The 18,569-nt window shown below is 33.1% G+C and overlaps 1 protein-coding gene across 1 annotated transcript in view; it reads right to left on the minus strand.

The window, feature by feature from the left end:
* Positions 1-18,569, minus strand: part of LRP1B (LDL receptor related protein 1B) — a gene marked incomplete at both ends in the record, with an annotated part of 755,097 nt that overhangs the window by 173,051 nt on the left and 563,477 nt on the right. The window contains 6 exons of the mRNA XM_082312062.1: positions 5,358-5,729; positions 8,842-8,966; positions 9,258-9,409; positions 9,564-9,690; positions 14,686-14,815; positions 15,317-15,451. Of these exons, the coding sequence (XP_082168188.1) occupies positions 5,358-5,729; positions 8,842-8,966; positions 9,258-9,409; positions 9,564-9,690; positions 14,686-14,815; positions 15,317-15,451 (1,041 nt within the window). The remainder of the gene's footprint in view (positions 1-5,357; positions 5,730-8,841; positions 8,967-9,257; positions 9,410-9,563; positions 9,691-14,685; positions 14,816-15,316; positions 15,452-18,569) is intronic.

The raw sequence follows: 18,569 nt of genomic DNA on the forward strand, positions 1-18,569 counted from the left end.
GTCTTATGAGTAACAGGAAACAAAAAGTTTAGCATACTGGTCTTCATGATTTTAATTTAATTAAGGCTTCCATTAGTTGTTTGCTCCATTAAAACCACAAAGAATTTACTTTGTGAATAATATATTATCTTTCACTGACTTTCTCTGGATCAAACTGAGACCTCTAATTCTATGTAGAAGAAATCTCTATTCAGATTATCACATCATTAAAAATAAAGTCAACTCACCATTTATCAGTTGAGAAAACAAACTACAGTCAATGGGAGATGTGGTATGAGAGGGGATAAGCATATAATATTAAAAATCTCATATATCAAAGAGATGCTTGCTTCTGTTGAAACATTTTCATTTTCAGTCATTTCAAACTACTCTAAAATTACTTGCAGGTGGAAGACAGGTCTATTTAGACCTATAAAGATTTAAAGTACTTCATATATGTTTATCAGAGTGCCTTTGAAATGGCTTCCAGTTTGAATACTACAGAAACTGGTTCAGAAGTTTGAAATAATAGTGTTGTTCTGTCTAGAAGTGACTAACGACAAAGAAAATAAGAGTAAAATTCTCCCCTGGGCTCCATCGGAGAGGAGAATAGACCCTATTGTTCCAAATGAAACTGATCACCTGTAGAAATTTTGAACAGGTCAGATTTCCAAATACCTCCTTACATTAACTCTGTGCCTTTAACTGCTACTGATTTCTGTTCTTTTTTTCTGTATACTGCTCCATTACCTCATTTTAACCTAGGTTTTCAGTAACAAATTTTCCCAGAGAGACCAGCAACAATTACAAGGTCTACTTCTGGTAGGGCTGAACAGAAATTGTAAAGATTATTCAGAGATGGCCACCCCAACATATTGATTTATACTGTCACTTCCATGTAAATTTGTTACCTTTTCTACCTCCTTTTGTATTAAATGCCTCCTTTCAATTTTCTACAAGCCTACAGTCCATCGGGGGCTAAAATTAAATGAAAAACAACTTCTGAAGTGTATGTAATCTCTCTGGATCTTCTCTAGAATACCAAGTTAGGATTTGATTTGTCGAGGCACTGGTTCTCACAATCAAAAGCTCCAGAAAGCTTATGTGAAATGAAAAAATACTCCTTGTTGCAGAGTGAATCCTGCACAATTCCTCAAACTGGAAGAACAGAGAAAGTGTATATATGTATAGCATGACTTTTGCAAATATAATCCCTGTGACTGTGTTTGGTTTTACAAAGGACTACCATTGACAATGAAAAATAGGAATGTCATCAAGGTTCTCCACCATTTTGCCTTAACAGGTTCAAGAAGCTTTTACAACACAACAGAATACAAAAGTACACATACGTATAGCTAGCTTAGGTTACAGGTTAAAAGCAGAAGCAGTCTAACCTGTGCAAAGTGAACTGCAAGGCTGACCTTTACAACTAAAAAGTGGAAAGTTAAAAAGAAAATAGTGAGTGGGTGGGACCACACTGTAAGCACCTAGGCATTCCTTCATAGGCTGATACGTCTTGAAGTGTGTACTTAAAGCAAGAAAGACAACAAAATATAACCTCTTGCACTCTTTTTGGAAGGAAAGACTGAGATCAAAACACATGATATAGATGGTAGTCATATCACAACATATTTAAAATAGGTATCGCTGCATTGATAAGTTAATTTTAAAAATGTCTTCAGACTGGATTAAACTGTACATGATGCTATAGCAATAAAATCGTGAGTGATACTGAATGGTTAGATAACTTACCACCCAAGAGAGTATTCGTGGGAAACCACAGCCAAGAACAAGGTAAATTTTTAAAAACTGGCAGTCAAGAAAGATTAACCCCATCAAGTTACTTATAAAATCACAAAAGAAAGAGTCTCTACTGACTGACCAAAGGAAATAATGCTCATTTCGTCAGCAGCGTTCAGAGATAAGAAAGAATCCACTCCAAAAACCTATGCTGCACAAAAAATAAAGGTGTTAGGGTATGGCATACAAAGCACATGCTACACCATTTTTTTGTTGTTGTTTCTTCCTGCTGAAGACAGAACCCTATCAGGTACTGGGTTCTTGGTGAGTTTTGAATCTGTTTTTAGTGAACTGGAACAAGTTAGATAAAGTTGTTTATATGCTGTAAATCTACTTTCCCTGAGCTGAAAATGTGTTAGCTAATGGGTTGTTTATGAGTTGCAAATCTGTTCAGTGAGGTGAAAATTTGTCAGATAATGGGTTGTTTATGAATTCTAAATCAATATTCAGTGAGTCGGAACTATGTTAGATAATAGCTTGCGTATGGGTTGTAAATCTGTTTTCAGAGAACTGGAAACACGTTAGATAATGGTTTGTTTCTAGGTAGTAAATCTGTTCTTAGTGAGCTAAAAACATATTAGATAATGCGTTGCTCCAGAGTTGTAAATCTGTTTTTAGTGAACTGGAAACCTGTTTAATAAAGGGCTCTTTATATATCTTAACTCTGTTTTTAGTGTGCAGAAAAGTTCAATAATGTGTTAGATTTGAGTGGCATATCTGATTTCAGTGAGCTAGAAATCCATCGGCTAATGGATTCTTTATGAGCAGATCTACGTTCAGTGAACTAAAAATCTGGGACAATAGTATTTTGTATATAATGTACTCTATTTTCACTATTTGAGTCAAATACTGAGTAAAAGTTTGCATGATTTGTAGACTTCAACTTAATGAGGTAGAAAGGAGTTGTAGAATTGTTAGAACCACACTAGGTATTTCCAATGTGGTTCTGAATCTCTTCCTAATAAAGTAAAACTTGCTACAGATGCGTACTAATAATTTTGGAGGGAAAAGATAGCAAAATGAATGTCAAAGATGTTATTTTTTAATCCTGAAATTAAATACTATTACTAAAATCTCTCAGCTGGATTCCATTTAACAATTTCATTGTAATCACATATAGTTAACATGGAAATCAGAAAATTTTAGAATTTTACGTCTTCCAGTGAATGGAACGACTGGTGTCAACCAGTCTTACCACTGCTTTTTCCTTTACAGGTATCACTCTTGGTCAAATACTTCCACTATATCAAGCAGCCTCATGAACTGTTTCCTGTTTACAGTCAGAGAAAGTCCTGTGCAGACTGTGGAAAGGAAGGATATGTAGTACAAAAATACCAGTTTAAAATGAATGACTCAATGTACAGAAAGGGGGTTTAAAACACATGAAGGAGAACAATAAACTAACATATACTGAGATGTGATATCCCTTCTCATTTACAATGAAAAAAACAACTGAAGCATTTCTAGAAAACAAACACCATTGCTCACAAACACATCCCAAGCATATACAGTAAATTTTTGCAAGGATAGAAAATTTAATCTGACATTCAATTATTCAGAGTGCTGACTCTGCTAATGAAAAATGAAATCGGGCATATTAAGATTACAAGTAGAAACACTTCCTAACAATTTCTTAAAAGTATAATACTCAACTGTACTTTATGGAATGTCTTTAGCTCTTGTACAACAACCTATTATAAAGTAATGAGGAATACTTCATTGTTCTTTTAAAAAACCAATTTGTATCTGCATTGGTGCTTCACCAGTATTTCTTTCTCCTCTTTGTCTGTTTTAAATGTAAAAATTTCCAGTGGCTTTTCATGTAATACTTTTAATCTCCTCCTGTAACACCAGAGTTAAAATAGTGCTTTTATGTCACCACCGCACATTTCTGTGAGCTGTTTGTCTCTCTTGTGTGGCTAACATCAACTCTGAATCCCCAGGTTTTAATGCTTTCCTGGGAGTAATGAGAGCATCCTGAAAACATTGCTTAGTTTCTCTTTACTATATCTTAATACAGCTATCATTAATTCCTCTAAAATATGCACACATAAAAACTCAAAGTAAAAAAAGGCCTTGTATTATATTTGAAAAATGCTTTTCTATTCATTAGTGTCAACAGTTTTCATGACCACGGATACCTTCCCAGAACCACAGTGCAGAGGGACATAATGATACAATTATCCAATGTCAGTTGCAGAATAATATTTTGTCAGTTTGCAGCTGTTTAACTTCTTTCTTTTGTAAAAATATTTCCATTAATATCCAACAGCAAAGGGCGATACGTTCCACATCAAATCTACTTCCATTTTTCCTAATTGCTTTCTTTGGTCTTGTTATTAAACTGTTTGACCCAAACAAATAGCTAAATTATGTTGCCTATGGCATTGCTACACTTATGATTTTCAGATGAGAATTATCCACAACATAAGGAGCAAAAACTATACAACAGTTCAGACATTTTGGAAAACGGTTACTGAAATGAACTGCAGCCTCCAAAAAAACCAGACAGTACTCAAAAATGACAAGGAAGAGAAGAAACACAGTAAAGGTATGCATCTGATAACTCACTACAGATGAATGAGGTTTATTGTATGTTTTAGAACAATTAAATTGGAACAGAAATGAAAGACAGCAGACGTTTTTCAAATTTAGATTTCTGTAGCATGGATTTTCGGATGTTTAGCATTACGGATATATTTCTTACACATCCACATTCAGATTTGCCTTGAATTCTAATTTTACCATGGCAAATCATGATGACTTTTTACGTACACCTTGCATTAAAGTTATGTTAGACTTTGTTGATAAAGATTTCAGTGCCATATCCTCAGAAGATTTTACTGAGGCCTCAGCTGCAAAATATGTTTTGTGTCTTGTCCTGAAGACTTTGGTGATGATATTGGCATCAATTCCTTGACAGCAGTGTCAGGCTTCAAGTATTCAGAGGCTAAAAAAATGTCAAGATTCATACAACTCCTCCTACTAGTGCGGTGAATGAAGGCATAGTAAACATGCAAAGCTACCGAGTAAGCCTCTACTAAAAATGTATGATTTTGTAGGTTCGAATTTGCCTCTGATTATCACTGAGGACAAATCACTTTTCTTGGGCTCACTACAAGGGTGAGTCAACTGGACACAGTGACTAGGGTCCTAGTATTTTATACTGAGGAATGGTTATGTCAGCAGATATATCTTACAGTACTTCACCCCCCACTAACTAGAAAAATAAACAACCAATACGTTCATGGGGTAAGGGGACTTCTTTCATTTCCAGGCCTTGCACAATGAGGTTTTGTTTCAACAGTTAAGCGCTGTCATTATCACTTCTGTTTTCTAGTAATATGCGTCATGCATAGTAAGATTGTTATAAAAGAAATGATTTTGAAGTTGCAATTCTACAGATAATGTTTAAATGTATCTTACAGGGATAAATTACAATAATTGTGTTATATACTTCAGTATGGTAAAACTTTACTGACATTTTTTACTCGGTAAAGTCAAGTGATTATCAACTTTTCACTTAATAAAGTTTATTGGAATAAAATATGTATTTTGGGAAATAATTTTTTACTTACTTTCAATTAGCACTTTTCTGCCAGCCCAGTTGTCTTTAATAACTTGTATATTTCCAAAGTGTGCATCACTGAAGAATATGCGATTCGTACCTCGTCCTTTCAGACTGTAGTCAAAAGCAAGAGCTATCACATTTTTGAAGTACTCTGGATTTTCATATGGCCTTATTGGTGAATTTAAGTTGGTTTCATCTGAAAGATGTATACTTTTTAATATTGTCCTTCCTGAGTACAACAGGTAACCTTCATGTCTCAGGCAAGTAATTCCATCTTCTGCAAGATAGCCATGTGCACAAGCACATGTTCTCTGTGCGTTTCCCCGATAAAGGCAAAGTTGATGACATCCACCATTATTCTTGGCACAAACATTAGTACCTGTAAATAGGAAAAAAAAATAAAAATCTATCTTTCATAATATTACACTTAGCTAACTTAAATCAAAAATTCTAAGAATTCTTCTCTTAAAACTGTTTCTACAATATTCACAGTAAAACAAAGGCCAAAATAGTAAAGAATGTAACTTTAACCACAACCTAAAGACAATTTTAAAGAATACAATTAATAAGCAAATATAAATAATGTCCTTTCCAATTCACAAGAGTATTTATGTTATGAATAGTAAATGATAAAATGGGTTATTCCTCCATAATCAGCTAAAGACTTAGAGACTGTTTCAAGTGCTTTGAAAGATTTTTTTTTTTTTTTTTTTTAAAACACCTGTTACTGGCAAGAAGTCAAATTTAGATACCACCAGAATACAGTACTGTTTTTAGATGATTTCTATCAAAATAAAAACATATATATTGACAGGTACAAAACTGTGTCAATTCAGTTCCCTGTTTTTAATAAAGATATTTGCTAACGTTTTGTTCTAATTTCCTTTAAAGCCTGACTTTAAAAACTTACTCCTTGACAATTGCATACCATTAAGAAATCATTGTCAAATTAGTAACTTCAATGACTTAAACTACACTTGTTGCAAGCAATATTTAAAATTACAATAATTTTCAGTAATTAGGAGCTATTTTCCTTTGTCTTTTTTGGACTATGTATGAATTACTATTACAGTTAGTTTAGATAATTTAGATTCTGTTTCTGACAGCACTTTCCATGTAACCACTCAACTCTTTCAATATAGTCATTTTCCCATTTCTGAAAGTTTTCCACATAGTGAAGGAGAAGAAAACATTTTAAATAGACTGTTTTCAGGTAGCAATAATTGTTGGGGAATATGTATTGTCTGAAAGTACTGTTGATTGCATTGTCTGACTGCTACATTCCAAGCTGAAGATACTTTTAAGGAAAAATAATGGGGGATGAGAGTTAACTTGCTCTTCAAATTAGAAACGTTGAATTTTGTGTTCCTAGGCAAAGTTACATGAGACATATTCCTCTATAGTTATGTAAAAACATTTGGAGATTTAGCTGTATACACTTTTACATTTGGTTTGTTTTAAAGATTCTTTTAAAGTTTTATTAGGCTAGAAAAGTTAATATCTGTTTGGAAGGATGAGAGGTTGAGAAGAGAAAGGAAAACATATGAAAAAGATCCTCAAGCTTCTAAAATCTCTCTTTGAAAACTTCAATGCTTCCACAGTTCACCAACTGTAAATATCTTTTAAAATGGCCAGTTCTGAAATCAGTGTAGTTAGGGCACATCCTTGCACGCATAGCACTGAAGGATAGGAATCCACTTGCAAATAGCACTGCAGGACTGGCTCATCAGAAAGGGTAAAACAGGTGTTTGAAAAAAAAGCATTAATCACAATCAGCACAGGTTGTTGGAGTTTTTGTTTGTTTGTTTGTTTTTTGTTTTGTTTTGTTTTGTTTTGTTTGGGGTTCTCTTCTGTTTTGTTTGGGGTTTTTTTGTTCATTTGTTTGTTTTAATAATAGCAGGTCAGGAAGCTAGCTAATTAATTTTTTTTTTAAAATACCATTAACTACTTCTAGTTCAATGAACTTAAAAAATATATATAATAATGTGATATAGAAAAACATTCCAAAAACATTTTTCACCTGTTTTTTCCCTTTTGTCCTCCTGGCTCACTGACAGCCCCTCCCAAAGACATTAACCATTTGTACCCTAGTAAAATTTGAAAAACGTATTAAAAAATCATTCCGTTATGTTTTTCAAACTAACATCAAAAGATTTTTAGCCTCAGTAACTGTTTCTCTTATTCCTAGTGCAATCAAGTCTTTAAAGCTATCAATAAATATCATTACATGTAAAGATGCATCTTTTTATTCAATTTTCCTAAGACTATAATATAAAGCAGCCCTTCCAAGCAAGCAGACATTAACTATTTCTAGCCTAGTTAGAAGAAATGATAAATTTTTGTGTGGATTTTATTTTTATCCACAAAATATGATGCCCACAGTACTCTGAAATTACATGCAGAAATTCTTAGTCAAATGAATATGCATATGTTTGCAAAGTAATTTTTTTTCAAAACTATTTAAAGTTCCCTTGGAAAAAAAAATTAAAAGACAGTTTTTCTTATTGATTGTTAAATACGCTTTCTTTCAAAATGCAGATTTATTTTACATGTCATATTTAATGCCATTATTTAGGAAAGATGTATATAAAAAAAAATAGGATCTTCTGTAATGCTGTGATTAAAGCAACTCTTGAGAGCTACCAACACCAGAGATATATTTGTATTAATAAGTTTATCTTGTATTACAGTAACTTTTTTTTTTTTTGTCTCTTTTTGAATCTGGTTTGCCTGGTAGCAGTTTGTTCTGAGGAAATCATCATCAGTTTTTGCAGACTTGTAGCCACCTTTGCTCACTGAAAGAAGTTTTTCAAGGTGTCTTCAAACCCAGAATTTTAGGAGGAAGAAGATAGCTAAAAGCAAGTTTATTCTTAGTCAGGTAGTGGAGAATAAAATTTGACCATTGATACCATAAATCACCAAGAGTATATGATAACTTTTGTCTCTTGAATTTGCTAAACAAATTGAATATAAAGGAAGTCTGATTATTTACAAGGTTTCTTCCCACACAAAAAAAACTAGGACTCAAAACGAAGTAATTTCAGGAAATAAATATTCAAGACACAGAGGCTGTGAATTTCTAGCTGTGAAAAAAAAAAAATCTGGTTTGCTTTCCAACAGAAATCTGAGACTCTCATTCCTAAGACTCTTTTTCTGCCTTTTTTTAAAAAGAAAAAAAAAAAAAACAAAAAAAAACCAAAAAAACCCCCAAACAACTAAAAAAAAACCCAAAAAACAACCAAAACCCACCAAACCTTGAAAGACAGGAAGTGTTTTGGGTTTAGATTTTCTCCTTAAAACACTCAGAAGAATTTTAGTAGAATTTGTACTATATGTTTTCTTTAGTACATTAATTTTAGCTTAAAAAAATACTTCAAGAGTAAAAAGTGGAGATAAAATCAGTGATTACTTAACTTTTGGTATGTTTTAATATACATAAAAAGTAGCAGGTGATATTAAAACAATTAATAGCATCCTTAAGAACAGCCAACCTTTCTCTCGTGCTCTATTAAAGACTTTCACTTCCTTCAGGTTTATTCCAAGGCCAGTCCTCATGGTCACAGCATCCGTGGCCTCATTCTTGTGGCCTCTTCTAATAGAGCCATTTGCATGTGCTCTGCCAAAAAAGTTGAAGATGTCTCATCAACAATCCTCAACTAATTCACACCAAACAAATGACTGAAGGGCAGTGGAGAGTTCACCTAACAGAAGGTGAAGAAACCTATTCTCATCTACGACACTGGTACGCTTTAGCTTTCAGCATCAGAAATGCCCTTTCTTTGGAAATTGCATAGATTTCTGCGATCCGTTCTGTGACCTTGCTAAGGAATGGCTAATCCTACAAAGGTGAAGCACCTGGCACTGAAATAACGTTTTGAGACTCAAATACTTATGAAAAATAAATTACCTGTCAGACCAGTAGATGTAAGCTCCAAACACCGCGACTGAAAACATATCCACATTGCTCCCTGACAGCACAATCTCCCGATTCCCTCCACTCTCAAGGTCAATTCTTTCTATCTTGTCGGTACGAGCATCACACCAATATAATTTATTTTCCTAAAGATTAATTTTAAAGGAAACATCAACAGTCTTGTCCAAGTATTTAATTAAGAGTTATTAAGATTACATCAAAGTGGAAGACCAGCTGGCTTTAATGAAACATAACAAATACTGTACATTTTAACATATACTGGAAGACAGATGAACTAACCTCATAGTCGATGGAAATCCCATTAGGCCACGCAATCCCCAGGCTCACAAGCACAACCTTCTCAGACCCATCTAAGTGTGCCTTGCCTATGCAAGGAGTCTGTCCCCACTCTGTCCAAAATAAATACCTAAAATGTTGTAGAAATTACCAATTAAAATTTAGCATCAAAATAAGAGTTGAAAATATGTAATACTGTACTTCAATTGCAAACAAAAAGCACCATTACCATTAAATAGGTATTTAAAAAACATAAGGCTCATGTCTCTAAAAAATCTTAAGAGATTAAATGTATCATAATACTTGTTTCATAGAACACTTTGTTAAGAGATTTTTTGCAAATGATATATATGAAGTAATTCTTAAAACTGTATTCAATCAGTCAATATGCAGTTTTATTCCTCAAAGAATTCAGCCTTGTGCTTGGAAAAATAAAAGCAAATTAGAAAAACAATTACTGGAACAGAAGCTCTCGCACCTAATTACTAACAAATGCTGTGATAATACAAGAGATGTATGTCTAACTTAAAAATGCTTTAAATATGAAGCAGTGAGGAGCACCGTGGGAAATGGTAGAGCAAAGGGATTTTATTTGGGAAAAAATTATTTCTCCTATTCTCCCTAATGCCTCTTATCTGCTTCTTACTTATCTAATTTTATATTACTGTATACTTACTGGTACAGTAACATTACTATTTTGGGATAAGATGCTAGGTCAAACCTCTGCCTTGACCTCCTACTTCTCAATCTGCTGCTTTAGGTATAGCAAAATGAGGCCAGTTAATCTACACAGAGCACTTCCTTTACTGAATAGTAACCTATGGAATAGCTTTAAGTAAATGTCTATGTGTCTACAAATATATATATGTATGTATATATATTTGCATTAAAATATATTATAAACACACATACAAATATATATATATTCTGAGCAATAAATCTCTTTCTAAGATAACATAATTGAGGTCTAGCATATTACTAGTCACCTGAAGAGAAGCATTTTCATAGCAAATATTCATAAGAACACACTAAAACATAGTTTAGTAATAGGCTGTACACGAAGTGAACAGAACATACAAAACCACTCTCCATTGTTTTTCTCAGTGTGGAATGTATGTACTCTGTTTTTAAAGATTACAAAAGTCTGTGCATTACTAACCAGTTCTACCCCTGAGTGTGGGGATATCGTTACACCAATCTGTTGTTAAATAGCTAAATTTGATTGGATGACTGCAGATACGTGAAATAAAGAGGGATAAAAATGGGACAAGGGAGAACAAATATGGATCTTATAATTAGCTCATCAAATTTAGCTTCTGAAACAATATCCAGCTTACTTGGACTCTAATTGTAGGGCTTTCTAGCTATAACAAAAATGAATTTGTTCTCATATTTCTTGACATAACAAACAGTAATATGAATACTAACTATAAAACTTATACTACATTAGGAAATTGAACTGCTATATTAGATAAATTAAAAATATGTTTTAGAAATGTTAAAATAGACACTATTAACCAGCTGGATATCAGCAATCACTGCTTAAGTTTAATGCAGCTTTAACCAGATTACTAACAGCAGCTCTAAACAGAACTGAACTTGCTTTCAGGCATCTAGTCAGAGGTACTTTCTTAACACAAGATATCACCTAAATGTTGACTACAGAAAAGCAGGCATTCACTATATTTCAATTAAACATCCCATGCTCTTTCCTTAGACTAGTTACTCTGAGGAAAAAAAAAAAAATAAAAACCATAATTAGCAGGTTAAATGAACCTAGAATCCTTCAAAGAAAATCCTGAATAGCTGCCAGAAGTGTAAGGCAAGTTACCTAATACTTTCTTAGAGCATTAATGATTATAAATATATTGATATATAAACTTACATAAACTATTAACTAGTATAGAAAAACTTGATCTTCCCATATCTTCCCACAAGATCTAAAGGCTTGTTTCTTAATAATTTCCTAATAATCCTAATAATTTCTAAAATACTTGTTTTCTGGACCTTTGTAGGTAGCAATATGCTACCAACATGTTTGATGTATATACTGCAATGCTAGAATAACTACGATTCAACTTATTTCAGAACTATCCCATATATAATTTACATAGCTGACATGGACATATACAAGTGGCAGAAATTTGATGCTGGGCTAGAATCAACTTTCATAAAAACTTCTTTGGAAAAAAATTAAATCAGGGTTTAAACTCTGCCCCCCTGCCCCACCCCAAACCCTAAACACAAATGAAATTCCCGAAATGTTTTTGAAGGAGTATCTTCAAAGTCTAATAATTATTTTGGTGTTAGCTTAACTCCGTATTTCAATCAAATTCTGAGCTTGATCAGAAGACTATTATATAATTGGAAAAAAAAAAAAAGTCAGCCAAGTGTATGTTACATGAATAAGTATACCTGATGAGGGACAAAGACACTCCTTTGTGGGACTACACATTCTTTTTTTTTTTCCTTGATAACAATAAATAATGTTACCAACCAGCTGAATGCTGGCTGCTTCATATCTTGGTATAACTGGCAGATTCAATGAGATCTAATAACTGCTATTTTCCTCTCCATTCTTATAGCTGTCAACTCAAGCTTCAAGAGAAATGAAGAATGTGAAGTCAGGGCAAGGGGAGAGAAGAATACCTTTGAAAGTTTTGCCTTGTAAAGGGAAAGAGACATGACAATAATGCAGAGGGTAAAAAGGCCTCAATCTTCCCACAGAAAGGTATACCTGTACTTCACCAGCAAAACATTGCTATGCTTCTCATGAAGGAACTTCGATTGGAGACATCTCAAGATATCATTTTGTGGCACAGTATAAAAAAAAAAGAGAGATGAAGCTTATCTGCTTTCACAGAAGATACACCGTTCTACCAGACATGTAAAACAATTACTGATCTGTGGTCCTCTCATCCTCTTATGTTTTTTTAAGCATTCTAAACACATCCAAAAACTACCTATAAAACTCAACAAGATCAAAACAGCTAAGGAATGTTGCACAACTGAATTCGTTTCTACATTTAGCATTTCTCTTTACTGTTTTTTGTTTCAAATGCAATAATTCAAACTCCTCCAAATTATATTTTAACCACATTTTATTAATATCTGCTTTTTGGTGGCATTAGACTATTCTAAGACCTAAGAAGATGGCTCAGTGGCACCTCTAAATATCCGTTAACTTAAACAAAGAATCTTTTTAATGTTGTTGGCTATTATTTTATCTGCTTATGTGCACATTTATGATTTTGGTAAAATAAAACCATGGGCCGTTGAGTCAGAAAGTATCATGTGAAAATATTGTCATTAAAATAAAACCCCCCACACTTCAGTAAAAAAGCAACTTTTCTATCAATAGTAGTATGAAATATTCCATCAGGGGTTCTGCATTTATTCTTTCCTATAGCAATTGTTAAATGCTGGATCTCAGCTACAACCCATTTTCCCTCTCCAAATACTGCAGAAGAGTTGATTACATTTTTTATCATTTCTAGTTGAAAATAACGGATTTTATTTATATAATTCGTATTATTGTAATATCTAAGGGTTCTCCAGAGAAACTGCATCTGCTGCACTTAGTCCTCATAGACTTCATGGGGGCTCTTCCTTTCCTTTGATGTAAGGGGTGAAAACCTATCTGTATATGTGTACAGCAAATACATTACATACATGTTGAGGAAAATTACACTGTAAATTAACTACTGTTTTGAAGAAGTTTGGCCTACCCTTCTGGTCAGAAGAATTTTATCAGGCTTCTGTGTACTCACCTTCAAAAGTTTTTTTTTAATTTTTTCTAATAGACAAGCACAGCTATTCTGGTACATTATGGATAAACATACAATAAATAATTCAGCCAAATCCTGAGTAGGATCTGGAGAAGATCCTACTCTGAAGAACAGCATGAATCCTAAACTGTTAGCAGATACTGCCAATCAAACAACGGTGCTATATGAACACAGCTGTAATGATTTGTGGCAAAAGCTATTACATTATGCAGAAAATAAAAACTATTATTGCTTTCATTTCATTCTTAAATACACTCAGTTGCAATGTTCTAGTCTGCAAAATACACAGATCACTATGTCTAAATTCTCATAAAGCAAATCATGGCAAAGATCCAAACTGCATTTTGCATCACTGGTATCAGTCTGGCCTCACTGAGAAATCAGAATTCTTCATTACTATGGCTGCAAACTCCTCTGAGTACAGAGACTGCTTTCCTGCAAATAGTGAGATACTGATTTGATTGAAACTGGGGAAAAATGAGCTATATAGCATCATCTCTGGTTTTGGGGGCAGGTAGTTGCTCAAATACTTCTTTAAGATTTTGGATACACACCATTTAGAGCTTCTGTTTCAGCAAAGTAAGTGTACCAGTTAAATCCTCTGAGTCTTGCTTATATGCCTTTTCCTCAGAAAGCACATTGCATATTCCCATGAAAAAAAGATGGGAATTCTTTGCAGAATTTACTGCTTCTGTTTTACTTGTAGCTCTGCTAACAATAGTTTTGGAGCTGGAGGGGGACAGAAAGTTCCCTATTTCTGTTAATGCTGCAATGTATTCCCTACTCTCAACAAACAGTTGGATGAATACAGATGTCATTTTTGATTACCCTTTTTCTCTTACTCACACGCTTCATCTCACATTATTTTAAGCTACGCTGGGCAATCTCCTTGGTTGTTGATAGTGGGATGTTACATGATACTAGAATTTATAACTACCAAGGATTAAACTGTTCTATAATTTCATCATGACATTGAGGTCTCCATTAGCTAATATGACTTCCTTGGATTTGCTGGAAACTTAAGAACAGCTTTAAGCATGCTTCCAAGCAACGTCTAAACTTCAGTTGAAATTGTTGTCTTAGAAAATGAAAACCGTTTTGTAAAGAAAGTACAGTATGTCATGTATACAGAGACCAACGAAAAAACTTAGCATGTGAAAAGAATTGCGCTTCCTTCCACCTGTGCTTAGTTACAGTACAATAGTTTCCAATACAATCCTTTTGGGTTTTGTTAAAACACTTATCTATTAGAACGCAGGCCTTGATTTACTTATCCAAGAGCTTTAGTGCTAGCATGCAAACTTTAAAAGAAATGCAAGTAGCCATGGTCATGTTACCCTTTTTCTGGGTGTACCGCAATAGATCTTGGCTGGTCCAAACCCTGGGATATAATTACATATCGGAATGTGCCGTTGAGCCTGGCAACTTCAATTAAGTTGAAGCCATGATCCGTCCAATATATGTTACCTAGGAAAAATACCTTGAAGTTACTGGAAAAAGAAAAGACTACCTGAAAAGTGTTTAAATCTTAAGTGTGTAAGTTAGGAGCAGAAACTAACTGCTGTCTTTTAACTTATATGTATCTTATATTTGTAATTTCTAGTCCTATTCAGCCTTCCGTTTTAAACTATAAACTTGCATTCATGGTTGTCACCATTGAGACTGTCTACCTAAGAAATGTTGTGCAAGATATTTAAACAATTTTTCTGTCTGTAGTAAAACTAAAAAAACCCACAAAAAACAAAAACCAAACCAAAACAAAAAAAAACCCACAAACCAAAACAAAACCAAAAAAACCCCCAAAAACCCAAAAAAACCCAGTGGTGGTATCTTCAGAGAAAGATATCTAGACACTTGGAATATTAGAAATCAGAGATGAAAGCAAACCAAGTTATTTAGTCTTGAGCTGAGGATGCAAGTGTATACTGTCAGAAATCGTGACAATTCCTGAAGCAGGTTAAGACCTACCTGCTATCCAGTCCACTGCAATGCCTTCAACTCTTCCCAAACCATTTGTAACAATGTCTTCTTTCCATGTTTGGTCTCGTTTAGATCTGCTAATTTTGTTGAAACCCATGTCTGTCCAATAGATTGTATCATTTCCTATAAAATACATGGTAAGGATTCTTGGATTAATTCAGTTCCTTCAGTCCAAATATCTACATCAGTAACTATAAAAAATGCCAGTTATAACTTTATTAATATGTCTCAGAGTAAATAGAAGAATGGCATCAACACTATAATCTTTAATTCCTTTTTCCTTTTTTTTTTTTAAATAATTAAAGTAGAATATTAGGTTTTCTACTGGTTGTGTAGTACTGCACATATAACACAATAGGGCTGTGGCAACATACGGAAGCCACTACCCCTGCCAAAAATCAGACAACAAATATGTTGTCTTGCTTTGTTCTTTTTTTTTTTTTTTCCCCCTAATGGGATACCTGTTTGAAAACATTTTGTTTTGTTTATTAATCACCATTCCAAAATATTTAGAGGTCTCAAAAACTATTGTGTAAAACTGCCTATACAGCCTTTTCCTTCAGTAGTCATATAGACTGAAATTTGGCAGTATAAAAAAAAAAATCTAATTAATAAAAAAAAAGTTACATTTGAGTGTGATATACTGATAAAAGAATAAAAAATTGACTCTATCCACAGTTCATCTTTTATTTTAAATGTCCTGACAAGCTTTCACTAAGAGTCTTTTCTGGTGTTTGAAGGCATTTCAGCTGTCTTCCCTGCCATTCTGCTGCAGTTGGCTGTCCATAAGGTGGAAGAGAGGGACTGCTATGTAGTCTTAGAGTACAAACCTATTTTCACTGACCATTTAAACTCGTCAGCCAGGCTCAGAATTTGGAGTGGCCAAAGCACAGACATGCACTCCCCTCTGTTGCCACAAAGTACCCTTGATAAAGAGATGGGGCAGACAAAATGATGACGTCTCTCAAGCAGAATTCTCTGTATTTCCATTGACAGAGATCTGAGTTAACAACACAGCCATGCTGCAACCCATATTCTGGTTTTAAAGTCGTCAGCTGGGGACCTCCTGAGTGACCTATTTTCTCAGGGAAAGACATTGCTCAAATAATGATATTTTTATAGTATCATTTATGATATTGATAATGACATTTTTATAATAAGAATTTTAATAATATAATATAATAATAATATAATAATATATTTCCTTCCTTATTTTTTCATATTTTAAAATATAAAAACTTTTTCATACTTTAAAAATCTGCTTTTAATTCCAATTGAATGTGTGTGCATATATATATTTATATTACAAACATATTACATTTATATTACAAACATATTACATATATAATATATATTATATAATATATACATATATATACACACACGCATATATATATATATAAAAAAAACAAAACAAAACAATATTTACACAGATAAAAGTCAATTCCAAGACCAAAACAGTTTGGTATGCACAAGAACCCTAGCCACACTACCTCTCATTTTGGCAAATTATATTTGGAAGAAATGGCATACAATAAAACATATGACAAATTCTGACTTCAAGTATCCCAAACATATACTTTGATTACTAGAGCCATGTATTTTGCTACTTATTTCTAATGAGTATGAAAATACCACAGATCTTAATACTAGCTGCACATATACCCAACAATAAGATACTGATCTATGACTGCCTACAGGTGTATACCAAATACCCTTCAGTGGAATATGAGATATACAGAATTACTACAAAGTTTTATCGGAAATTACCTAGTTAATAATAATAATAATAATAATAATAATAATAATAATAATAATAATAATAATAAAGTCTATCTATTATGTTTACCAACTGGATAAGACATTCCACAAGTGAAATTTATGTATTTCATATTCCAGTGTAAATCATCTCCATAAAAATAAACCACTTTGTATTCATACTACAACCATATGACCATTTAAGTCAGCCATGTGAGCAGCAATCCACATAACAGATTAGAAACTCCATTATAAGAACACAAGGGTCTCTGTGGTTTCACTTCCATGACTAAATCTTAATGTATATAGCACAACTGACTTTGTAGTGCTGTCTTCCCACATTAAAGACTTGAACGACTATTTCCGAAAATAGTATTTTTCAGTAATCCAAATATTCAAACAACTGAATTACCTGGATTTGCTTCCAGATAATCACATGTTAAAGAGAGAAAACCAATTTAAAAAAAAATCATATTTCTCTAAAATATATCATTACACACAACAACCATTAAACGTCTGTTTAAATTACTAATTTATTTTCTGTAAAATGCAGTATTTTGCGACACAGCTTTGTTTTGTTAATGATCAACATTTTTCCTTAATACACACTATACCTGACAGGAGCATAAACAGGTACAAAGCAACTAATGGTTATGTGCATGTACAAAAAAAAAAAAAAAAAAGGATGGTGAGGACATACAAAATCATAGAGATGTGGAGATGTACCTTCAGAGATATAAAAATACTTCCCAATAACAAAGGAAAACACATTTTCGAGACAAATATTACAGGGAATACTATTTTAACATCAGTCAAATTCAATTTTTATTTAATTAGTAGTGTTCCTGTAAAATGACCAGAATTTTTAAGCAGAATGAATCTGTTCTACAAACAAAAATTATGGAAGTAGTTTTGGGACTGGAACTAATCAGGGAAACTCAAGTAATACTGGCTGTGTTGGAGGAAGTTCACAAAGCACATGCAGTTCACTGCTTCTAGAAAGTATCCTTAAAAGTAAATGCTAACAGCTTCAGTATGCAATGATAAGAATTATCCAACCATACACTGATATTAAACCTCAGCTAACATAATTTCCTTAAATTCTCATATTCTTTTACAGTCCTACACCTTACTTGCCTACATTTTATATTCTGAATTAAATCTTCATTAAACATAGCTGTAAAATGCATTGACTATGACATTTTGATATAATTATTCAAAGATGCTCCAAGACAAAAAAAAGAAAGACCTATTTTTTTCTGAAGTACTGATAAAGGTTATTTATTCACAGCAATGCAAAACTCTTCAGTCACTATGTTCTATACCTTACATTGGTGATTTTATTTTTTTTTTTTATTTTCAGGTACTTCATGACAGCTTAAGAAAAGAAAAAAGCTATACTCCTGTGATCTACAGTGTAAAAATATCTATTGAAATAATTTTCATTAAACTACTAGAGATCTCTGTGGGTTTCAAATACATA

Source organism: Platalea leucorodia, assembly GCF_965183815.1.
Source record: "Platalea leucorodia genome assembly, chromosome: 5".
Classification (NCBI taxonomy): Eukaryota; Metazoa; Chordata; class Aves; order Pelecaniformes; family Threskiornithidae; genus Platalea; species Platalea leucorodia.